Source organism: Mesoplodon densirostris, chromosome 4 (genome assembly GCF_025265405.1).
Source record: "Mesoplodon densirostris isolate mMesDen1 chromosome 4, mMesDen1 primary haplotype, whole genome shotgun sequence".
NCBI classification, from domain to species: Eukaryota; Metazoa; Chordata; class Mammalia; order Artiodactyla; family Ziphiidae; genus Mesoplodon; species Mesoplodon densirostris.
Window position 1 is genome coordinate 35,636,664 of NC_082664.1, and position 26,905 is coordinate 35,663,568.

General features: G+C 37.4%; 1 protein-coding gene across 5 annotated transcripts in view; it reads right to left on the minus strand.

Annotated features, from left to right (window-relative positions):
- RAD51B (RAD51 paralog B) overlaps positions 1 to 26,905 on the minus strand; it is a 657,748-nt gene that overhangs the window by 607,322 nt on the left and 23,521 nt on the right. For all 5 annotated transcript variants that reach the window (XM_060098040.1, XM_060098036.1, XM_060098037.1 and 2 more), the window contains exon 5: positions 10,703 to 10,839. In XM_060098040.1, the coding sequence (XP_059954023.1) occupies positions 10,703 to 10,839 (137 nt within the window). The remainder of the gene's footprint in view (positions 1 to 10,702; positions 10,840 to 26,905) is intronic.

Genomic DNA, 26,905 nt, shown 5'->3' on the forward strand with positions numbered 1-26,905 from the left:
GTAAGCCCTCATTTGTAAGCACTAGAAGAGATTACCAGTCAGAGCACAAGCCTAGCAAGGGCTTTTAATCTCATCTAATGCTGAGCAAGCAATATCTCTGAGGTTTAACATAAAAATATATGTTTTTTTATAAATGAAAATTTGACTAGCACCGTATGTTTAGTAAATAAGAAAAATGCTTTCATTTTCAGAAATGAAATATATTTGAATATAGAATATTATCATTCTAATAATCAGATATCAGTAAATCTCCATGTCTCAGACCAGAAAAATGTTTTCTCAATTTAAAACTTAAATACATACAAAATAAGTGCTATCCAATAGTTCCTTGGTAAACAGGAAACTATTTTCTAAACAAATGGATGTATCCAATATTTCCTTAGTAAACAAAAAATTATTTTCTAAACACTGAATTCCGACCTCAAGCTAGATCTAATGCATAGGGTAGGCCGAGCATTAGAGAGTGACAAGTTGAAACAGATGCAACTATAACCGTTACTAATACAGGACATGGAGTGGTACTAGAAATTTCAAATATTTCTGGCTAAAAATACAAAAATGTAAATCTTTGAGTGTAATTGTCTCCTATTTAAAATGATACCTTATCAGTCCCATACTTAACCATCCAAGGGTGACTGGGAGGAAGGACTATAAATACTAAAACCATCCTATATTTTATGTTCCATTTAACAACACAAAAGTATAAAAGAATAGTGTTTTCATTTCTAAATAGTTAATGAGCTCCAAGAAGAAGCTGAGAATGTTAAAGAGATAAAATAAGTTCCTCACATATGCCATACTCAGAAATGAAAGAGAAACTCTAAAACAGGAAAGAAAAAAAATAAAACTAGTTAATAACATTCCTTAAAACGTATATTTTGAACAATGTGAAAAGAAAAGGCCTCATTGGTATGAACAGGAAGAGAAAAAATTACTTTAGGAGTAAGGAATAGTACCAAAAGTTGTATAAAAAGTTGAGTATAGAATGGATCAAATGACCATTCAGGAAAAGTACTTGAGAGAGGGAGGCATAGGGACTGGAAAAAAAGGAGGAAATGAGGTAAGTGATGAAAGCAAGAAGAAATGAGATGACACTGGCAAAGCAGAACGGGCAAATTTTGAGAGTCTGGGGAAAATGTGTAAATTTCTTGATTAGGGCAGCTATTTGCTGAGTTTAGTGCTAGTCAGAGAAGTCAGATAGAAAGCTCTGACACTTAGAACCTGCTGATTTTTAATAGGAGAGGGATGGTGACACCTGCCAGAAACATGGAACTTTTTCAAAATTTGGATACCCAGTCGATTAGAAACCAGACTGAGAGTACCTAAGTCACTGGCAACAACAACTGAACAGCTGACAGACAATAATAATTTTCTGAATCTAACACTAGGCTGGATTTCAACCAGCAGCTTGATGGTCAAAGGCTCTGGAAACTATTTCTGCTCTCTCATTCCATTAAAGGCACCTCAGAAGGAGGGTGGTCAATGTGTGGACCTGAACTAACCTTATCCACAGTTATCATGCTGAATACCTGTATCAAATGGATATTTACACACGAATATGCTGTCATTTTCTGTAAGTTTCTCTAAATGTTTTTTATTTTAGAAAAAGTATCTAAAAATATATGTCAAAAACCAAACACAAATGTAGTATTCTATATGCCTCACATTAATCGTAGAATTTCTTATAACAATCTTCACCACAAAGATCTTTTTTGGTTACAGCAAGCGAAAGAAAAGATCTTGTTTTCCTCCCAGATATTAATTACATAAAATTTGAAAGCAGTGCCATCTAGTGGACATCTTTTTTATTAAAAGTACTCTTTTCAAAAGATGCATTTAAGATTCATTCATTCAACATTTGAGGACCTACTATATGCGAGGCACCATTTAGGAGCTAAGGATACAGCTATGAACAACAACAACAAAATAAAACAAAAAAATCCTTCCCTCATGGAACTTACATGCTACTGAGAAAGACAAACATAAATATATATTAACATGTCAGATAATATGTGCTTTAAAGAAAAGTGAATCAGGTTAAGGGAACAGATTGTGACAGACAGAAGTAACAGCTATTTCATGGAGGGTAGGCTGGGAAAGCCTCTTTAATACGGAGACATTTGAGCAAAGGTTTAAGGGAGATGAGAAAGTGAACCATGTGGCTATCCAGTGAAACAGCACACAGGAAGAGAGAATTACAGCAAGTGCAAAAGTCCAGATGTGGGAAGATGCCTGGGGTGTTGGAGGAATAACAAGGAGGCTTGTAGTAGCTGGAACACAGGAACCAAGAGGCGGAATAAAAGGAAATAAGGTGAGAGAGCTAGCCAGGGGCCAAGATCACATAAGATTTCTATGTTTCTGGGTTTTTTCGGGGTATTTTTTAGATTTCATTTAGTAAAAAGCGAAACCTAGGATCAGGACTGACATGATCCAACTTCTTTTCTTTCCTTAAAGAATCACTCTAGCTACCAAATGTAGAAGAGGCTACGGAGGGGCAAGGGTAACAGCAAGATCAGCTAGTGCTGTCGTCCAGATAGAGGTGATGACTTGACCTAGAGAACAGATCAGGTGACTAGAAGTAACTGCACTCCAGATACAGTTCCACAGAGGATTGAAGGGATTTCTTGACTAATCGGATGAGCAGCTGGAGAAATGGAATTACCATTCACTAAAGTGGAGAAGACTGGATTCAGATCAAGGTTTTTGTTATAAGCTCCTCCTGTTACTTCACAGCTCTTTTATAAAAGAAAAGCTTTACATTAGTGACCACGTGCCAACTTGAAACCAAACACATGCTTAATGTAAAAAAAAAAAAGTTTTCCAAAATTCTAGTTGAAATCTAGCATCATAAATGTGCTGAAATATAAGTTTATGTTTTCTCAAAGCTTCATGTAATACTTTCCTGTTCATTAATTCAATATGTACTTGCTCAGTACTGTGGTATTACGAAGTATAATAACGTGAATCTATTAGTTCCTTACAGATTCCAGAATATTCCAATGTTTTGTTTTAGTGATAATAAGTACTTATGACTAATTTTCGTTTTCTATCATAAAAACTCTTCAGGATCTCCCTCACCACTAATTCATTTCGATTCACAAATGATAGGACAGCTAGAACTAAACTAAGAAAAACCTACTCAGACTCATGAAACCATCTCAAAAAATGGTAAAAGGCAATTTATCTCCCCTGTTGTTTGCCCCCTGGGTTAAAGATCTGGATTTGTACCAACTAGCAAGTAGGTAAATGGTCCTAAGACCACACTGATATTGCCTTCAGAATCAGCCAAAGTCATTCTGAGCACTACCACTACATGCTGATACACTACACCCTGATACACTGGTTCAGAGAGAGTGATACTCTAGGTAGTTTGGTAGGAATTAAAGGGCACTGGCTGTAGGGTACTTGGCACCCTCAGAAATGACATAAATACCAAGTACAAAACTTCCTTCAGATCTAAGCTTGGCCATTGCTTCCACATGGTACCAACACAACATATACCTCGCCTCTGTATACTTAGTTATAATAATAGTTATAATTTTACAATTTTGTGATTATTTGATTTTCTTCCTCCCCTGTTGGACTACATCTTTCTTCCTAGTTTTCAAAGCTCTTCTGATTTCATGACATCTCAGGAATGTCTACTTCTGCCTCTTACAATTCCAATTCTATGTCCCACCTCCCCAAGTCTCCACCTTCCAGGGTCCTGGGTCCCATCTCCTGCTTCCCCAGATCCCTCCATCTTCCTCACACACATTCCACTTGCAGTTCTAAGACTGCTTTATTTTCCTTTATCCATTTTATTTCTCCCAGAGTTGTGGTTTTTTTTTTTTTTTTGCAGTACGCGGGCCTCTCACTGTTGTGGCCTCTCCTGTTGCGGAGCACAGGCTCCCAACGCGCAGGCTCAGTGGCCATGGCCCACGGGCCCAGCCACTCCGCGGCATGTGGGATCTTCGTGGACCGGGGCACGAACCTGCGTCCCCTGCATCGGCAGGCGGACTCTCAACCACTGCGCCACCAGGGAAGCCCCCTTTTTTATTCTTAACCTCCAGTTCCATCTTTTTCTAATTATCCCCAATAGGGATAATACAGTATTCATTCAATTCATGTATACTGGAATTTTCATGGCTGCCAAAATTTCCATAGACAGGTCACTAACCTATTTATATTCTCAAGGTACGTACAGGATATAGCATCTAAGACTATATGAGACCCTAAGCATAAGTCCAATAGGTAAAACAAATAAAAACAGACTTTTCCGGAATCAATCAGAAGAAGGAGATCCAGAACTCTGCCTGTTTAGCATTCCCCTCTCCCCAAGGCAGTCCCTGAGTACCTGAGGGTTTAGCACCAGATTATACTATTATCTAATTATTAAGCAGTACAGAAATACAATTGCAGCCTGTGATGAACAAGCATGATTAACGTACTTCTCAAAAATATGTAAAAATGAGCTAGCTAGTGTATTGCTTTAAAAAAATATATAACTAAGCATTCCAAAGTGCTTTTAAGTATATCACCTCAAGGTTTTCTTTTTTTTTTTTTCTTTCTTTCTTTCTTTATTTTTGGGCTGCTTTGGGTCTTCATTGCTGCATGCAGGCTTTCTCTAGTTGCAGCAAGCAGGGGCTACTCTTTGTTGTGGTGCACAGGCTTCTCATTGCGGTGGCTTCTCTTGTTGTGGAGCATGGGCTCTAGGCGTGCAGGCTTCAGTAGTTGTGGCACGTGGGCTCAGTAGTTGTGGATAGTGGGCTCTAGAGTTCAGTCTCAGTAGTTGTGGCACACAGGCTTAGTTGCTCCACGGCATGTGGAATCCTCCCAGACCAGGACCCGTGTCTCCTGCATTGGCAGGCAGACTCTTAACCACTGCACCAGCAAGGAAGTCTTTTCTCTTTTTTTTAATACATTTTAAACTTCACTTATTTTTATTTATTCTTCCTCTGTTTTCTTCCTCCTTCTTGATAAAAAGATATCTAGCAACTTATTGACAGAAATTATTTTCCACTTTTTTCACTTACCCTAAATTCTCTATATGTTAATCCTTTAATCTTCCTTCATGTTAATCCTTCAATTCACTTTCACATTTGTGTTTTTCTTTTTAACTGATTTTTAAAAATTCATTTATTTTATTTATTTATTTTTGGCTGCGTTGGGTCTTTGTTGCAGTGCGCGGGCTTCTCACTGTGGTGGCTTCTCTTGTTGTGAAGCACGGGGCTCTCGGAATGTGGGCTTCGGTGGTTGCAGCATGTAGGTTCAGTAGTTGCGGCACGCAGGCTTTGTTGCTCCACAGCCCGTGGGATCTTCCCAGACCAAGGCTCAAACCCGTGTCCCCTGCATTGGCATGAGGATTCTTAACTACTGTGCCACAGGGGAAGCCCTCATTTGTGCTTTTTGGAGAGCTTGTTTGAAGGACAAAATGGAGACAATTATCCATACAGAGACATACAGAAAGCTAAAGCATATTCCTTTTTGGGTCTTATATTTTCCTGCTTTAACTTTTATCTAAGTCCAAAAACTATCCCAGTTATGGGAGACACTATTAATTACCTACCAATATCCATTCCCACTTCTTCCTTGTTAAGGGAACCCCAATTTTACTCAAGCAGTTATGTTAACCAGCCCCATCACACTTGTTACAAATATGTTTTGCCCTCACTTTTCCATCCTCCCTTGCACGTAGGGGTGACCAAGTGAGAAGAAGTCTGCAGAAGGATTCCAGAGCGTGAAAAGAAAATCAGCAGAGGGGAGGAGGCGGCTACTCTGAAAAGTATATTTTCCTGATGAAAGGTATAATTGGCTCTTTCTCTTCTCACTGACTCAAGCACAGAATGGATATTATGCCTAAAATGTACCAGCCCTAGGTCTCTATCATCACTGAGAGACAGAACCAGGGCCAGCAACGACCTACTCAGGTCTTCCTGTTATGGGGAAAAATACAAACCTCTTGTTGTTTAAGCCGCTGTTCTTTGTATATCCAGTTGCTTGCAGGAGAAAGCTTCCCTAACTGATTGACCAACCTTCCCCAGTAACTCCAAATAGGGATCAAGCAATATTGTAACAGCACAAATGAAATGTGACCAAGCATCACAGAGCCAGCTCCATGCTCTGACCTGCCATGACAAACTTCAGAAGGCACTAAAAGAACACCAAGGCTGGCATCTATACAAAAGAGCATAGGGACCTTTGATTCCACCTGACCCCAGCACCAGATCATCACACTTTTCAAGGGTTGTGGAGAATAGACTAGAAAAATAAAAACAATATAAATCTCAACCCTTGTCTTCAAATGACCTTCATAAGAGTTCCTTGTGAATTATGCAACATAATTCCAACAAAAGGGACAAAAATTTTACCACTCCATTTTCCAGCCTGCCTCTAATGCAAGTACTAAGTAATATGTACATAGGCAGGAAAAGATAATGAAGGAAAATAATTAATACAGAGAATGCAAAAAGTAGCCAATTAGACTAAATGCAAAGACAAAGAAAAACAAACAAAAATCTCCACAAATTAATACGGAGAATGTAGACTAGTCACCTGCTACTGGATTTCACCTAATTCACTGATAGGTTTTTAACCTACTCTGAACTGTAATACTGATAACAATGAAATAATCCAACAGTTTAAGAAGACATTGTAAACTCAGCTTTAAAAGTGGTGCAAAAAAAGCAAGAATCCAATTACAGTGAACTAAACTGCTGTTATCAGAATAAGCTTAATCCTTCAATTCTTTAAGCAAATGCCCCAGGACCTTTGTAAGAGCTATTTATACATTAGCTATTTATTATCTAATTGGCTATTTAATACCTTCTTGGCTTATGAGTTGAAAGCTAGTCATTGGCATTTTAAAGAGTACCTTTCACCTGGACAACCTGAGTGAGCCAGTGTCTTTACCAGATTTACCATTAAATATATTTGTCTGTATCAGCTTTAATATCAAATATGTTTCAACGTTCAGATTTCCAGTGGTGTCACATGTTTATGCTTGTTTTTTTTTTACCATTTATTTGTTAAAGATCCAAATAAGTTTATCACATTACCATTGATCACTATGTCTTTTTCCCAGCTTTATTGAGATATAATTGACATATAACATTGTGTAAGTTTAAGGTGTACAATGTGATGTGAGCAATACATCTTTTTTTTAAGCTCTACTTTTTTTTTATTGAATTGCTTTACAATGTTGTGTTAGTTTCTGCTGTATATTGAAGTGAATCAGCTATTTGTATACATATATCCCCTCTGTCAGACCTCCCTCCCACCCATCCCACCCATCTAGGTCATCACAGGGCACCAAGCTGAGTTCCCTGTGCTATACAGCAGGTTCCTACTAGCTACCTAGTTTACACATGGTAGTGTATATGTCTATCCTAATCTCCCAATTCATCCCACCCTCCCCTTCTCCCCTGTGTCCACATGTCCGTTCTCTATGTCTGCGTCTCTATTCCTGCCCTGCAAGTAGGTTCATCTGTACCATTTTTCTAAATTCCACATATATGCGTTAATATACGATATTTGTTTTTCTCTTTCTGACTTACTTCACTCTGTATGACAGGCTCTAGGTCCATCCACATCTCTACAAATGACCCAATTACATTCCTCTTTATGGCTGAGTAATACTATTGGTGGGAATGTAAATTGATACAGCCACTATAGAGAACAGTATGGAGGTTCCTTAAAACACTAAAAATAGAACTACCATATGACCCAGCACTCCCACTACTGGGCATATATCCTGAGAAAACTATAATTCAAAAAGATACATGCACCCCAATGTTCTTTGCAGCATTATTTACAATAGCCAGGATATGGAAGCAACCTAAATGTCCTCGATACGATACATCTTTTAAGTCTCTTTTAATCCAAAGGTTTATCCTCCAACTCTTTTTTTTTAATCCTACAAATTGTTGTTTGTTGTTTTCCACAGTTTGGATTTTCTGATTACATCCCTTGGGTGTAGTTTCACGTGTTGCTCTCTTCTCTGTATATGTTGTAAACTGGTCGTTGGATCTGAAAGCTTGATCACTTTCTGGTTTGATTATTCTTCCATCAGCAAGTACCACAATGACTGGTTGCCTTTTTGTGATACTAGCACACTTTTCTGTTTATGAACCGTTTTTATTCACAACACTTCTGACACCAAATGTGTGGGTTTTCTATACTAAGCAATTTTCCAATTCCCTATGGACACCAACTCGGTGTCCTACAAGTCAATTCAATTCTAACACTAACTACTAGGAGTTAACTCAGACACCGCAGGTTAAAGGCTCATATTCACAAGGCTGCCCCCAATTCAGTCTTCAATCACAAGTCCCAGGCCTCTGGTACTTCAGACCAACCAGCTATAAATTGGGAGTACCATCCCCCCCAGCACCTCAGTGTGTTCACCAACCCAGAAGCTCTCCAAACCCTATCAGTTAGAGGATTTTGTGGAGATTCCACTACATGGGCATGATTCATTAAATGGGAATGCTGATTGATCCATTTCTAGTCCCTCTTCCCTCCTCAGAGGTTGGGGAGGTAGGGCTGAAAGATCAACCCTATAATCACATGACCAGTTCCTCTGGCAACCAGCCCCCTTGCCCCCTTCAGATGCAATCTAGGGGCCCACCAAGAGTCATCTCGTTAGCATAAACTCAGGTATGGTTGGAAAGGGGCTAATTACGAATAACAAATTATGCTCCTTTCAGCTCTATCACTCAGGAAATTCCAAAGGTTTTAGAAGTTCGTTTGTCAGTAACCAGGATGACAACAAAATACATATTTATTATATCACAATATTCAGTTCCTAGATCACTAGATTATTGGGGTTTATAATTTGGTTATATTGTATCATTCCTTCATCATTTATTATTGGAATACTTCTATAAAAAAGACATATTTGTTACTTAGTAATACAGTTCGTATTGAAAAGAGAATAAATGCTTGATTTCCTTTTTTTTTTAAACTCATTTTCAAAATAATAAGTTGCTTCTCCAGAATTCTCCAATGGTGATCAATTTGTTGCTTTTCATTTTATTTATTTATTTATTTTTGGCTGTGTTGGGTCTTCAATGCTGCGCATGGGCTTTCTCTAGTTGCGGAGAGCGGGGGCTACTCTTCATTGTGGTGCACAGGCTTCTCACTGCGGTGCCTTCTCTTGTTGTGGAGCACAGGCTCTAGGCATGCAGGCATCTGTAGTTGTGGCATGCGGGCTCAGTAGTTGTGGTTCACGGGCTCTAGAGCGCAGGCTCAGTAGGTGTGGTGCACGGGCTTAGTTGCTCCATGGTGTATGTGGGATCTTCCCGGATCAGGGCTTGAACCCATGTCCCCTGCATTGACAGGCGGATTCTCAACCACTGTGCCACCAGGGAAGTCCTGCTTTTCATTTCTTAATATTATAGACTCATGAATTTAAACATATTCCATGTGTTTCAATCAACTTCTATTATTGTTCTACTGGTGCTCAATTTGTTTCATCTTTGGCCAGTGGGAGCTCTTCAGGTTGACTCCAGAGTCCTTCTGACACTCCCTTAGCTAGTCGTTGATAGTTTTCTTGCTATCAGATAAGATGTTTCAGACTCAACTTAAAAACCTCCTAATACTCTGGTTTCTCTTCAGATTGAATAAATCTTTTGCTTTTTACTAAAACAAACAAACAAACAAAACTTTCTGCTCCATAGCTAGAATCAGCCATTCCCCCATGGAAACTTTGTTCCTTTTAGTAGGAAATGGGATCTGGATTCCATGATCTGAGAGCAATACCTGTCAATTCCTTCATTTAGCAAACATTTTCTGAGCAGTTAGTATGTGTCAGTCGTAGGATTTGACTTTCAAGATACAAAGATATAACACAAACTCAAAGAGCTGACAAACCAGTGGCATATACTTAGAAAGAATAGATAATCAAGAGATGTAGAACAAAGCAAATAAGCTCTAGGCAAAATAATCCATTTGAAATTTATCTGGTCAGGTAATACACTTTGATCTTTGTAGTACTCTTAGAGAGAAATAAGTAAGATTCACTGTGACATAACTAGAGAAGGACCCAAAGAACTATACCTATACTATACCTTGGCTAAGAAAGTAGAATTGAGTCATTCTCTAGATATATAAAGCACTGCTACTTATGAATGTCAATCAGAGCAGGGGAAGAGGAGATCAGACTTATCTTCAGGTATACAGAGCTACACAAATGACTGAATGCCTTTCTCATAGAATGTTAAAATAAAGGTCCTTGCCAAACTAAGGAAATCTTTTCTTTCTAAGCATGCATATACTTATCATCAGTGTGTTTCTTGCATTTAATACCACACTATTTCAAAGATTAAAGTAAAATATTTCTCAAGCAAAAAATGTTTTGAAAATTGCAATTTTTCCATTCACTAATATTTTACTTCCAACTAGTAACTACTTACAAAGCAGCTTACCTTTTGTCTGTCTTATTAACTTTCCCTCTTCTCCATTTTCTACTTACATACCTCTCTCTGTTTCTTAAACTTGTTTCTTTCTGACTTTCTGCAAAACACAGCTTATTCAGGAACCCCACTCAAACCAATAAGAAAGGGATAAAAAAGGCAAAAAGAAATTGCTGCCTGGGTTAATTTTAAAAGGAAAATTCCTGTATTCTCAAAAATAAAAAATGTTAACATGTTTGTAAATGTTACATGCCGTATATAAGTTACAAAAATAAAGCATTATAATGAAAAATAATAAAATCTCCCACCTTTCAGCACTAAATGCTGACTCTGTGTCAATGTACACAACAGCTCCTTCTAATCCTCCCATGTTGGTAGGTAATGTAGCCAAAATGCTCATCATTATACAAAACTGAGTTTTTCCACAACCTGGTGGACCTGTAATCTAAAATTAAAAAAATATTGTTATTTGTATAAACATTACAATCTAATCAAAGCAAAATCCTTTTAAGAACTTGCCACATATACAGTCCAACTAACCTGGGTTCCCAGAGAGAACATTCTAATACACCCCTTGTATGTAATAAATTAACTTCTCCCCTATGCATCTGAATTAGTACTAGTTATGTAACATCCTTGGGAGAAATGAGAAAATAGTCACCCAGACCATCCTCTGCGTTCTGTAGTTCAGATGAAAAACTGGTTGAGAAAGCCTTGAGGATTCATTTATAAATCCACAACTTGGAGTTCTATACCTTTTCCTCATTAAGACTTTATAGAAAGATCTTGAAAATATTTAAGATGCTTTAATAATTGGTTTAGCATTTGTTATAAATTGGCCTTTCAAAACAATTTTGTACTAGTCCCATTAAAAGGTACTTTGATCTTTATTCTTAAAAGTATTTAGGAGTAAAAGGTATTGATATATACAATTTAATTTCAAATGAATCAGAAAAAAAGTGTATGTGTCTGTGTGTGTGTGTGTGTGTCTGTGTAGAAGAGAGATAAAGCAAGTAAAACAAAATTCAATAATTACTGAATCTAGGTGACTCATACTTTGAAGTGTATATTTTAAAATTTTAGTTGGTGGAAAGCTATTTTGAGATTATAAAATTCGAAAACAAGAGGGTATAGATGGAAAAGAATAGGACGTTAATCACAGGCATATTTGAGTCCAACAGGAAGTAGTTAACAAAAATTAATTTGAAAATATTAAAAATATCCCCTTTAACATGTTATTTGTCATACTGGCTGTGGCATCCAAATTTTAAGAACCAAAACACTATCCCTTTTGTGAGGATAACACTAATGAACAATTTTTCACAATAGGAAGAAGGGAAAAGAAGAGGAGGAAAGGAGAGAAGAAAATCTCAGGTAGAGATGAACAAAAGTCCAAGCTAAGACTGAGACACACTAGATCTGAAGAAACTGTCTCAGATATACTATGAAGCAGGAAGAAATAAGAAGGGATGATCCAGGAGTCTAAATCATGGAGGCCAATGGTTCTTAAACATGAGAGAACATCAGAATCACCTGGAAAGCTCATTAACCAGCATTTCTGGTTAACAATAGGTCTGAAATAGGGGCTGAAAATTTACATTTCTAGTAAGTTGACACTGATGCTGCTCTACATTTGAGAACCACTGTCTTTGGAATTTAGAGTAAGGGTAAACATTTATCAAAGCTTAACATTAAAAAAAACAAAGGCTCATAAGCTAGAAACCATGTGCTGATTTATAATCTCTAAAACAATGATTTAGACTTCTGGGTTAAATAATTGCTGCTAGCAATAACAGTGTGCCAGATCATGAGTGATCAGTGAAAACTCCTAAGTTCTTTGATTACATACTCCAACAAACAAACCAAAAAATAAAAATAAAAATTTTAGTATGAACCTCCAATATGTGCATATGTATTATATATATACTATTTTACTAATACATTCTATGCAGTATAAAACCACATAAAATAGGGATTAAAAAATAAAGATTACAAGCATTTAAAAATAGTTTCATATCTTGTTTTAATTCTAAAATACAACACAATTCAATAGTTTCATAACATATATTAGTTGTACAGATCTTTTCACTCTCATAAAAACTTATTAGCACTTTTAGTGGAGCAAAGATAATAATGAAAATAAATGAAACTGTGTATGCTATTTTTTAAATATTGATTTAAATATTTTGTAATTCAGTAACTGAAATGTCAGTTCCTAAGTTTTGCTTATTTCAGTACTTAACTGCAATGGCTCTACAGTTGAGAAGGTGATAATTGCAAAACAACAAGGATTGAAATTAAAGAAATACATGATTTGTTGTACTTAGGAAATCATTATTTTTTAATACCTTTTTCAATTATCAAAAGTTTTTGTTGGACTCTGGCTAATAAATTTCCATCTTCCTTCATATCAACTAATTATTCTTTTTTTTTTTTAAACAGAGAACAGGAGTATTTATTTATTTATTTTGGGCTGTGTTGGGTCTTCGTTTCTGTGCGAGGGCTTTCTCTAGTTGTGGCAAGCGGGGGCCACTCTTCATTGCGGTGTGCGGGCCTCTCACTATCACGGCCTCTCTTGTTGTGGAGCACAGGCTCCAGACGTGCGGGCTCAGTAGTTGTGGCTCACGGGCCTAGTTGCTCCGCGGCATGTGGGATCTTCCCAGACCAGGGCTCGAACCCGTGTCCCCTGCATTAGCAGGCAGATTCTCAACCACTGCACCACCAGGGAAGCCCCTCAACTAATTATTTTTGTAAACTAATAAAAATATATTGACTTTTAACATTTTTAATAATTGGTTTCACAATCAAAGGAAACTATTTGGAAGATTTCTTAACAGTATAGAAAATATTGTTAAAGTTTTTTAAAGTGTGCAGATAGTAAAGTTTTCACAAGATACACATCTTTGATGACAAAAATCACATGATACACATGATAAAAGAAACATTTCCAAGCAATGATTTGAAAAACACTGTATTTTGATCTCTGTCTTTTAAGAAGCAGTTACTTTCGCACTCATTGTAAAAATATCCTTTCTTTAGGGCTTCCCTGGTGGCGCAGTGGTTGAGAGTCCGCCTGCTTATGCAGGGGACACAGGTTCGTGCCCCGGTCCGGGAAGATCCCACGTGCCACAGAGCAGCTAGGCCCATGAGTCATGGCCGCTGAGCCTGCGCGTCTGGAGCCTGTGCCCCGCAATGGGAGAGGCCACAACAGTGAGAGGCCCACGTACCGCAAAAAAAAAAAAAATATATATATATATATATATATATATATCCTTTACTTTGAAGGGATGGAGTAAGAGTGTTCCATTGGTTGCTTGCTTGCTTGATTTTCAATCTGCTAGGTGGTATATTACATAGCCACTTGTTATACAAAAAGTGTCAGCAAATTTGACATATCTTGTCCTTTCATTTTAAAAAAGTTTCACTCAAAAAAAAAAGTTTCACCCATCTTTAAATTCAACAGTCATTTACAATCTTTGCTGTGAGATAACCAAAGAAGCTCTTGTGATTCAAATGACTTTCATGGTCACTCCTCATCTCATTACAGACTATACTACAAAGAGTCAATACTTTACCAGTCAGGTTTTTATAAAAATTGTACCATCCTGAAGCACTCTTCACACATCTGACATCAGCTTCTGTGTTGCTATAGACTGCCTAAGGATGATGTAACCGAAAAATTCAGAGTTTTACAGAGAACATTCGTATACCCACCACCTAGACTCTGCAACTGCCATTTTATTGTTACTATGCTATAGTACAGTATACTACTACACTACGTTATCCATCAATCCATCCTTCTATCCATTCATCAATCCATCTTAGATTTTTTTTTTTTTTTTTTTTTTTTTTTTTTTTGCGGTACGCGTGCCTCTCACTGTTGTGGTCTCTCCCCTTGCGGAGCACAGGCTTCGGACGTGCAGGCTCAGCCGCCATGGCTCACGGGCCCAGCCGCTCCGTGGCATGTGGGATCTTCCCGGACCGAGGCACGAACCCGTGTCCCCTGCATTGGCAGGCGGACTCTCAACCACTGCGCCACCAGGGAAGCCCCATCTTAGATGTTTTTAAATGCATTTCAAAGTAAGTCAAAGACATAAATATACTTTCCCCTAACAGTTCAGTGTGTATATAATTAACCTGAGTTTAATGTGTATGATTTTTTTTCTTTTAAGGTAAATTTTACACACAATGAAATGCCCAAATCTTGAGTGTATCATTTGATGAGTTCCAGCAAATGTATATACATATGCAATCTAAACCCCTGTCAAAGTCGGAACATTAACATTACTACCAGGAAATTCCCTCATAAACATTGCTTTATATTCAAGAAGTCTTTTTTTTTTTTTTTTTTTTTTTTTTTGCTGTACACGGGCCTCTCACTGTTGTGGCCTCTTCCGTTGCGGAGCACAGGCTCCGGACACGCAGGCTCAGCAGCCATGGCTCACGGGCCCAGCCGCTCCGCGGCATGTGGGATCTTCCCGAACCGGGGCACAAACCCGTGTCCCCTGCATTGGCAGGCGGACTCTCAACCACTGCGCCACCAGGGAAGCCCTTGTCATTGATTTTTACTTCATTAACTGTAGGAGAGTCATCAGCTCTGACTTTTATGTACATGTGGTTCACTTCTGCTCACATTATTAGTATTGCCTTCAATATATAGTTTCTTTGCAGGAATCTTTTTATGCCATTTGTCTGCTTTGTGAGGTATGATTTAGTTAAATCAATAAATCCACCTAACTAGGTACATGCAGAACTATAATTCATCCCAATATGTTGAAAATAAAGATACAATCAAGGTGCCCCTGTCAACCTTCTGTATCCTTTCCTCATGGACTATACCTGACACATGACAGTCGAACATACAGACCAAGTGAGGATGCCAGTGTCAATCCACTTAATAAATATCAATAAAGGTTTATTTCATGTTTTGAACTGAAATACCAATAAAAGTTCTAATATCTTTTTCCCACAACCCAATGGACCATCTTACATACTGTCCTTTGGAGACTGGTAGTTTTGAAGAGCCCAAAACACTTTTCATGGACCTTTTATCATCATCAAGGACAACATGGATCAAATTAATCACCAGACATCAGAGCAAAGGAAACTTCTATGAATAATAGTTGAAAGGGGATCTTGAAAATGAGAAATGATGACTCTTCAGAGTGCTAACTAAGGGAGGAACAAAGGACTTCCTTTCTATGCATAGTATCTACATGCCCGGTTTTAGATATGTTCTAAGATTTAATGAACTTAAACCCATAAAATGCTTTGTGATTTTTAGTGGAAAGGTGAAACAAGCCCCCAATTTAAAAACATTTTTTAAGATGTTATATATGAATATATTCAGTAAAGTATCAAATACCATGATACTGTAAGGCGTTATCTTATTATTCCATCTTCAAAGAAAACATGTAAAAAAAATCTGAAGTTAAACAAGTGCAACTGGTATTTTACCTGCATCATTATTTTTATGTACTGATTCAGTACAGTCTTGAGAAAAGTAGAATATCACATGAATAACATAAGATTTCTGGGTTCATTTGGCTTTTGTATGCTTGCTTTACTTTGCATTCGAATTTGGATATTAACTTTTTCTTTAAACTATAATAACTAATTTCTAATTCTTTAGCAATCTCAGATCCTTTTCATATATTTTTCCTCTCTTTCTAACCTCAAAAAAATATGCTATATGCAATTTTTATGGGCTGGCTGGAGTTAAATTTCATTATTTTTTCAGGTTTACTTAGTGGGATAAAACATTTCAACATTAATAATTTTTAGCTTCAGATAGTTTAGCTCTGACTTCTAGCAGCCAAACCACAAAATTTCAAATTGTGTTCAGTTCCCAGGTTCAGCTCCAATGGTGGTTAGAAAGAGAGAACATGCCAAACCAGAATAGTCTAAGTGATTTGCTTCTTGGAAACTCAGAGTGAATACAGCATTTACACACGGAAGACACCAGTAAAATACAATTAGCTTCATACAGTTAGAGCCTGAGTTTCAACAATCCTGCATGAGAAATGTAAAAGAACAGAAAGAAAACAACCGACAACCGGTAGTGAAGATCACTAGAATATCAACAAGGAAGCAAACATTAGCAATTGCTTTAAAGGGGGAAGAGAATTATTACCAAGAAAAGAAAGTCTAATTATATTAAAGTGAAAATGAAGCCTAGTCATTTTAGTCTTTAAAAAGATTCACTGGTAGAGATGAATGTGAAACCTGGACCTATTGGGGCCTAAAATCTTACCTAGTAACTCTTCCTTCCGCACATTCAAAATAGGGGCATGAGGATGGGGCAATCCACCAAGCAAATACTTTGCAGAGAAAATTTAAGGACTGCCTGGTTCTGATCTGCGAAAAGAGCATGTGGAAACGTCATAGCATCTTTTTTTTTTTTTTTTTTTTTTTGCGGTATGCAGGCCTCTCACTGTTGTGGCCTCTCCCGTTGCGGAGCACAGGCTCCGGACGCACAGGCTCAGCGGCCATGGCTCACGGGCCCAGCCGCTCCGCGGCATGTGGGATCCTCACGGACCGGGGCACAAACCCGTGTCCCCTGCATCAGCAGGTGGACTCTCAACCACTGCGCCACCAGGGAAGCCCATAGCATCTTTTTAATGACCCCCTTCCCCCAGCATCTAACTACCCATCTCCATGTGCTCTACTATTATGTATAAATACGATTAGGTCATCAGAACTACAGAATTCTTTTTAAGAGTCACTCTCTGAATCCTAAAACAAACAAACAAAGAAACAAAAAGCAAACAATCTCAGAAAGGTTGGGTAGCTCTTTGCCTTGTGAAAGAAATCTTGATCTTAAGTTACTTTATATCAACAAGTGGAAGATTTCATATCTTAAATTCTCTCCACCACTCCCTCTTACTCAATACTGACAACTGCTGTTTTTTAAGTAAATGGGAAGGGAAGGAGAAAAAGAAGGGAGGGGAACAGAACAGAAAAAAAGCAAGAGGACATGGAAATGACAAGTACCACAAGCTTCACAGTAAAAAAAAAAAAAAAAATCAAACTGTCAAGAGATATAATAATTTAACAATCATATAATATGTGCCATATAAAAGACTTTATGAAACCTTTATGGAGAAAGATGTTCATTTCTAAATCAGGAAATGAGTGAAGAATTAGGAACAATGATTCAATCAACCACATATGCTAAACTCCTGTACTAGGACAAAGGCCTGGTTGTCCTGCCTTTCAAAACACTGGGCAGGATAAACAAATCCCATCAGCAGATCAAGGAACACTGATTAGAAATCTCTCCCTAGTTTTCCTACTGCTGTTGCTGCACGTGGAGCAGACCAGAATCTGACTGCAGCTTGAAGGAGATGAGACCCACCCTGGCCAACCTGCAGACCCATGAGCAAGAAAAATTACTGTTTGCTGATGTTGTAAGCAGACTTGAGCAGCCAAAATTGACTGATAAAGCATTTATGTTTTATACTTCACTGTTGATACATTTCTATATAAGCCAAGGCCCTTGTGGACACTTGAATTTACAAGCCCTGACTTATTGTCTCCTGTGATCTTTAGACCACAGCCCACCCTGCCAACTAAAAAGAAGCAGAACTGAAATATTTACCTGTTCTAAGGAAAAGTTTGGAAGCCAAAACAGGACTCTGGCATCCTTCCTCTACCTTTTTGGGACAGTAGGATGGTCACTTCCAAAGCAAACTGCCCTACTCAAGGAGGACACCTGGTCTCCTTAAATTATGAACAAAGCATAGAAATGACTCAGGAAACACAAATAATGTAGACACGTGCTACATTGTTTCTCATTATTTACAGCAAGGATCTGGGTATAATCATTACTCTTAAATGTTGTAAAGATTTGTCAGTGCTTCACAGGTTTACCCTTCCAGAGGTACTCTCCAAACAAGACATGCAGATGCTACATCTCTTTTTGCTGACATGAGTTTGGATCAGTACTCTAGTCCTGTAATCTCTGGATTACAGTATGAAAATACCTTTTTTTTTTTTTTTTTTTTTTGCGGTATGCGGGCCTCTCACTGTTGTGGCCTCTCCCATTGCTGAGCACAGGCTCCGGACGCGCAGGCTCAGCAGCCACGGCTCACAGGCCCCGCCGCTCCGCGGCATGTGGGATCTTCCCGGACTGGGGCACGAACCCGTGTCCCCTGCATTGGCAGGCGGACTCTCAACCACTGTGCCACCAGGGAAGCCCGAAAATACCTTTTTTAATGATCCCTTTAAATACAACCTTTAATTTTACCTAATCACATCAGCATCTTTGTCATGCACTCTCAGCAGGGATGATAGTGACCCCAAAGGCAAAACTTGGTTTTAATTGGGGAGGAGGTATTTTATTCTTTTCCCATATAAAGCACAGATCTACATACAGTACATAAACAGATATACAGTATATCTATGGTATTAAAATCTCGTGGTGGGCGGGGGTTTATTAGGGGAAAAAATGTCTAAAAAGCTCCTTAGGGGGTGATAATGAAAAAAAGATTGAGAAACACTGACCTGATCTGTATTACCTCATGTGAGAAGGCTACCATTACATGGTCTGATCTCCACATAACGCAAACATTTAAAGTTTAAACTTCAAACATATCTTTACTACCAATACTGTTATAATAGATGCAGAATTATCTGCTTATATATTCCATAAGTGAGGAATTTGATGTTCTCTGGGAATGAGACAAAGCCCTGTAGCTCACTTCCATTAGTGATTCAGCAGAGTTGGTTTCTCTTTGATTTCTCCTCTGCTGCTTTGCCTTTGGCATGAGTAGCACTTCTCTAATTCCACTTTTAATCTTGGTGCTGTAACTGAACATACACAGATTCAGTGCAGTTCACATAAATCAAAACTGATGATAAATAAATTAGGGTGTTTGAAGTCAGAGTCAGGAAAGAGCAGCTATAAAAGTGACAGCAGAATGTTTCCAGATTTATTCTTACTCCCTCAAGTCATCTCCAGGCCTAGTCTAAGTTTACTCAGCTAGATGCTTTACCTCTTACCTTCACCAGATCTAACTTCTATTTGATATCCAGGACTCCAGGTTTGAACTTTTCACCAGAAACAAAGATCGTGCAATGCAATTTAGTTAGACATCTCCACTGAGACCTGTATGAGTTATTGCTATGTAACAAATGACCACAAACCTAGCAGCTTTAAAACAACACTCGTTTATTATCTCACAGTTCTGTAGGTCAGTGAGCCACTTTGGAGGCATCTCCTCCAGCTCCAGTCAAGTTTTCAGATAATGGCAGCCTCAGCCAATATCTTAACCGTAATCTCATGAGAGACCAGAACCAAAAACAGCCAGCTAAGCTGCCTCTGAATTCCTGACTCACAGAAACTGTGTGAGATAATAAGCATTTACTGATGTTTCTAGCCACGAAGTTTTGGAATGATTTGTTAAACAGCAGTATGTAACCACAATTATATAAATAAATATGTAGATATAGATATATAGAATCAGAGATATTCAACTTTAAAACTTGTAAGAAAAACACTCCTAAAATAAAAGAATCACTGATGTTTATTAATAAAAAATCAATTAAGTAGAAAAATCATATCCCTTAAATGTACTATATTGATAATTTGAAAAAACAAATGGCATACAAATGAAAATAAATACTGTACCATGAAAGAGCAATAACATTAAAAGTTCCTAAAGTTTGGCTTATTCAAAGACCAAAGAGGAGAGTGTAGGAGAGACAGCAAGAACCAAAACATTATAGCAAACAAGTACTAGAGAAGTGCTCAAAAATAAATAAATGAAAACTAATTCATTCATTCAATTAATACTGATTATGTACCTTCTACTGTGCTAATACTGTGGATGCAATAAGAAGAAGAATAAGACAATCCCTGCCCATTTGGAATTTATTCTCCAATGAGAAAGACATACATTAACTAATCATACAAACAGTAAACCTGTAACGGTGACAAGTGCTACATAGAAGAACCATAGTACATGGTTCAGTTCTCAGGAATACACAATTCTAAATCTGTTAATTTAAACATAATAAAATGGGCTCAAAATATACAAAATAATAGAACTACAAGTAAATTTGTTAACAATATAATGGAGTATTTTAATAACCCTCTCTGAATTAGTATCAGGTCAGGTTGAGAAAAAAAATACTCAGCAAAGATAAAGAAGAGTTGAACAACCCAAATTACAAGCTTAATTTAATGGCCATAGGCAGAACACACAATCATTAGAGAATAATCATTCTTCTTGTGCACACACGGGACACTTACAAAAGGTGATCACATATTAATCCTTAAAACAAGTTTCAGGGACTTCCCTGGTGGCACAGTGGTTAAGACTCCATGCTCCCAATGCAGGGGGCCTAGGTTTGATCCCTGGTCGGGGAACTAGATCCCACATGCATGCCACAACTAAGAGTTCGCATGCCACAACTAAGGAACCGGCGAGCCGCAACTAAGGAGCCCCTGAACCACAACTAAGGAGCCCGCCTGCCACAACTAAGGAGCCCGTCTGCCGCAACTAAGGAGCCTGCCTGCTGCAACTAAGACCTGGCGCTACCAAATATAAATAAATAAATAAATAAATATTTAAAAGCAACAAGAAGTCTCAGAAAATTTCTGAGACTCAATATCACACAAAATTCTCTGACCAAAATGCAATTAGGTTAACAATCTAATTAAAATGTGAAAGGTAAATTTTTAATTAAATAATTTAGATATTCAAACGTTCCAAAAAAACATAAGTTAAAGAAGTAATCATAATGGAAATTTTTAAATACTATTAGAACTAAATAAAAATGAAAATACTTTATCACAAAAAAGAATGCAGGAAGAAAAATTTGTAGCCTTAGAAGCTCAGAGTAAAACGAAGAAAAACTGAAAATTAATTAATTAAATGTGTAATTTAAAAAGTTTGGGCGTGGTGATAAGAATCCCAGAAAAAACACAATTAGATAGAGGGAGATAATAAGAAAATAACAAAAATCATTGAGGTAGAAGACAAAGAAAACCAACAAAGAACCAAAACAAAAAGCACAGTTCTTTGAAAAGACTATAAAATACTCAAACCTTTGACCAGATCTTTTTAAAAGGAAGGGAAAGAAAGGACAAAGTTAATAATATTAGGAATGAAAAGGGTGGGTAGAACCACATATAAAACCAGATTTAAAGACAAGGAGAATACAGTGAAAACTTTTATGACAATAAATTTTTAAACTTAAAGAAAATGGGCAAATTCCTAAAAATATCATGCACCAAAACTACTTAGAAAGAAATAAAAAACCTGACTAGCCCTTTAATCATTAAAAAATTTATTTAATTGTTTCAATTTTCCCACAAGGCAAGTACCAAGATCAGACAATTTTTCAGGCAAGTTCTACCAAATTTTCAAGAAACAATTCTCATCTTATGCAAACAATTACAGAATATAAAAAAAGAGGAGATATTCCACAATTCACTTTACCAATTAATTCAAAATAGATCACACAAAAATTAACTCAAAATAGATCACAGACTAAATGTAAAGCCTAAATATAGAACTCTAGAAGGAAACATAGCAAAAACTTGTGTCCTTGGCTAGACAAAACATTCATAGAGGTGACACCAAAGTACAATCTTTAAAAGAAAAAACTGATAGATTAGACTACAAAATTAAAAACTTCACAAGTTACCATTAAGAAAATGATGAGAGAAGCCACAGATAGGAAGAAAATAACTTCAAATTATATATCTGATAAAGGACTTGTATCCATAATATACAAAGAACTCACAACTCAATAACAAGAAAACAAACAATTAAAAAATAGGCAAAAGATTTGAACAGATATTTCATTAAAAAAACATAGAAATGGTTAATAAGTACATGAGTAGGTGTTCATATCATTAGTCATTAGGAAAACACAAATTAAAACCACAATGAATACCACTAACACTCACTATAACAGCTAAAATCAAAAAGATAAACAATACTAAGTGTTGCTGAGGATGTGGAAAAACAAACCATCATGAATTGCTGGTGAGAATGTAAAATGTCACAACCACTTTGGAAAGCAGCCTGGCAGTTTCTTAAAAAGCTAAACATGCACCTAGCATATGATCTAGCCATTCCACTCCTAGGAATCTACGCAAGAGAAGTAAAAACCTATGCCCACACAAAGACATGTTTGTGAATTTTCATAATAGCATTATCCCTGACAGATAAAAACTGTAAACAATCGAAGTACCCATCAACTGACAGTTGGATAAACAAAATGTGTTACAGCCATACCATGGAATACTATTAATACTACTCAACAATTAAAAAGAACAAACTGCTAATACATGTTACAAAATGAATGAACCTCAAAAAGATCATTCTGGGTGAAAAACACCAAACACAAAAGTGACATTTTTTTTTTTTTTTTTTTTTTTTGCTGTACGCAGGCCTCTCACTGCTGTGGCCTCTCCCGTTGTGGAGCACAGGCTCCGGACACACAGGCTCCGCGGCCATGGCTCGCGGGCCCAGCCGCTCCGCGGCATGTGGGATCTTCCGGGATCGGGGCACGAACCCGTGTCCCCTGCATCGGCAGGCGGACTCTCAACCACTGCGCCACCAGGGAAGCCCGTGACATATTATTTGATTCCATTTACATGAAATGTTTAGAAAAGGCAAATATGTAGACAAAAGGTAGATCAGTGGATGCCTAGGACTGAGGATTGGAGCGAGGATTAACTATAATCGGGCATGAGGGAATGTTTTAGGATGATGGGACATGTTGTAAACCTGGATTGTGATGATGATTTACTATGAATTCACTAATATAATCGAATTACACAGTTACAGAGGTTGAATTTTAGAGTATTTAAATTGTACCTTAATAAAATTATTTTAGAGCAGAAGCAAGAAGAACTACAATTCTGCAGCCTGTAGAAGGAAAACCACATTCACAGAAAGACAGACAAAATGAAAAAGCAGAGGACTTTGTACCAGATGAAGGAACAAGATAAAATGCCAGAAAAACAACTAAGTGAAGTGGAGATAGGTGACCTTCCAGAAAAAGAATTCAGAATAATGATAGCGAAGATGATCCAAGATCTCAGAGAAAGAACAGAGGCAGGGCTTCCCTGCTGGCACAGTGGTTAAGAATCTGCCTGCCAATGCAGGGGACACAGGTTTGAGCCCTGGTCCAGGAAGATTCCACATGCCACGGAGCAACTAAGCCTGTGCACCACAACTACTGAGCCTGCACTCTGGAACCCACGAGCCACAGCTACTGAAGCCCGCATGCCTAGAGTCTGTGCTCTGCATGCAACAAGAGAAGCCACTGCAATGAGAAGCCTGCACACCTCAACAAAGAGTAGCCCCTGCTCACAGGAACTAGAGAAACGCCACACACAGCAACAAAGACCCAACAGAGACAAAAATAAATAAACTAAATAAAATAAATTTTAAAAAAAAGAACGGAGGCAAAGATTGAGAAGATGCAAGAAATGTTTAACAAATACCTAGAAGAATTAAAGAACAAACAAACAGAGATGAACAATACAATAACTGAAATGAAAAATACACTAGAAGGAATCAATAGCAGAATAACTGAGGCAGAAGAACGGATAAGCGACCAGGAAGACAGAATGGTGGAATTCACTGCTGCAGAACAGAATAAAGAAAAAAGAATGGAAAGAAATGAAGACAGCCTAAGAGACCTCTGGGACATTAAATGCAACAACATTCACATTATAGGGGTTCCAGAAGGAGAAGAGAGAGAGAAATGACCTGAGAAACTGTTTGAAAATATTATAGTCGAAAATTTCCCTAACATGGAAAAGGAAATAGCCACCCAAGTCCAGGAAGCACAGAGAGCCCCAGGCAGGATAAATCCAAGGAGAAACACGCCAAGACACATAGTAATCAAACGGACAAAAATTAAAGACAAAGAAAAATTATTGAAAGCAGCAAGGGAAAAATGACAAACAATATACAAGGTAACTCCCATAAGGTTAACAGCTGATTTCTCAGCAGAAACTCTACAAGCCAGAAGGGAGTAGCACGATATATTTAAAGTGATGAAAGGGAAGAAACTGCAATCAAGATTACTCTACCTGGCAAGGATCTCATTCAGATTCGATGGAGAAATCAAAAGCTTTACAGATAAGCAAAAGCTAAGAGAATTCAGCACCACCAAACCAGCTCTACAACAAATGCTAAAGGAACTTCTCTATGTGGGAAACACAAGACAAAAAAAGGACCTACAAAAACAAAAACAAAACAATTCAGAAAATGGTCATAGGAACATATATATCGATAATTACCTTAAACGTGAACGGACTAAATGCTCCAACCAAAAGACACAGGCTCGTTAAATGGATACAAAAACAAGACCCATATATATGCTGTCTACAAGAGACCCATTTCAGACCTAGGGACTCATACAGACTGAAAGTGAGTGGATGGAAAAAGATAGTCCATGCAAATGGAAATCAAAAGAAAGCAGGAATAGCAATACTCATATCAGATAAAATAGACTTTAAAATACAGAATGTTACAAGAGACAAGGAAGGACACGACATAATGATTAAGGGATCAATCTGAGAAGAGGATATAACAATTATAAATATATATGCACCCAACATAGGAGGACCTCAATACATAAGGCAACTGCTAACAGCTATAAAAGAGGAAATTGACAGTAACACAATAATAGTGGGGGACATTAACACCTCACTTACACCAATGGACAGATCATCCAGACAGAAAATTAATAAGGAAACACAATCTTTAAATAACACAATAGACCAGATAGATTTAATTGATTTTCTTTTTTTTTTCAGGAGCATTTTCATTTATTAAACATTTGTTAAAGTATAACATACAACATATAGAAAGTGCAAAAATCATAATAGAGTTAAATAAATTTTCACAAACTGAACCCAGTCAACTCAGATCAAGACAATGTCACTGATTTCTTCTATTCACGACCACTCTCTCCTCTAATAACCATTATCTTGATGAATATGAAGTATATTTTTTTCAGATTTTATTTTCTCTTTTTTGATTCCCAAATTAAAGACATTGATAAAGCAAATACAATCTGTAATAATAAAAACATCTACAATAGATGCTAAATATCATTAAATTATTGCATAATTTACACAGTAAATATGGTCTATTTTTGCTTCTTTCTAATAGAATACATTTGATCACATTTTTTATACAGCAGGTTCTTATTAGTCATCAATTTTATACACATCAGTGTATACATGTCAATCCCAATCGCCCAATTCATCACACCCCCACCCCCACCCCCCGCCACTTTCCCCCCTTGATGTCCATACGTTTGTTCTCTACATCTGTGTCTCAATTTCTGCCCTGCAAGCCAGTTCATCTGTACCATTTTTCTAGGTTCCACATATATGTGTTAATATACGATATTTGTTTTCCGCTTTCTGACTTACTTCACTCTGTATGACAGTCTCTAGATCTATCCATGTCTCTCCAAATGACCCAATTTCGTTCCTCTTTATGGCTGAGTAATATTCCATTGTATATATGTACCACATCTTCTTTATCCATTCGTCTGTTGATGGGCATTTAGGTTGCTTCCATGACCTGGCAAATAGTGCTGCAATGAACATTGGGGAGCATGTGTCTTTTTGAATTGTGGTTTTCTCTGGGTATATGTCCAGTAGTGGGATTGATGGATCATATGGTAATTCTATTTTTACTTTTTTAAGGAACCTCCATACTGTTCTCCATAGTGGCTGTATCAGTTTACATTCCCACCAACAGTGCAAGAGGGTTCCCTTTTCTCCACACCCTCTCTAGGATTTGTTTTTTGTACATTTTCTGATGATGCCCATTCTAAACGGTGTGAGGTGATACCTCATTGTAGTTTTGATTTTCATTTCTCTAATGATTAGTGATGTTGAGCAGCTTTTCATATGCTTCTTGGCCATCTGTATGTCTTCTTTGGAGAAATGTCTATTTACGTCTTCCGCCCATTTTTGGATTGGTTTGTTTGTTTTTTTACTATCGAGCTGCATGAGCTGTTTATATATTTTGGAGATTAATCCTTTGTCTGTTGGTTTGTGTGCAAATATTTTATCCCATTCTGAGTGTTGTCTTTTTGTCTTGTTCACGGTTTCCTTTGCTGTGCAAAAGCTTTTAAGTTTCATTAGGTCCCATTTGTTTATTTTTGTTTTTATTTCCATTACTCTAGGAGATGGATCAAAAAAAATCTTGCTGTGATTTATGTCAAAGAGTGTTCTTCCTATGTTTTCCTCTAAGAGTTTTATAGTGTCTTGTCTTACATTTAGGTCTCTAATCCATTTTGAGCTTATTTTTGTGTATGGTGTTAGGGAGTGCTCTAATTTCATTCTTTTACATGTAGCTGTCCAGTTTTCCCAGCACCACTTATTGAAGAGACTGTCTTTTCTCCATTGTATATCCTTGCCGCCTTTGTCATAGATACGTTGACCATAGGTGCATGGGTTTAAGTCTGGGCTTTCTATCTTGTTCCACTGACCTATGTTTCTGTTTTTGTGCCAGTAC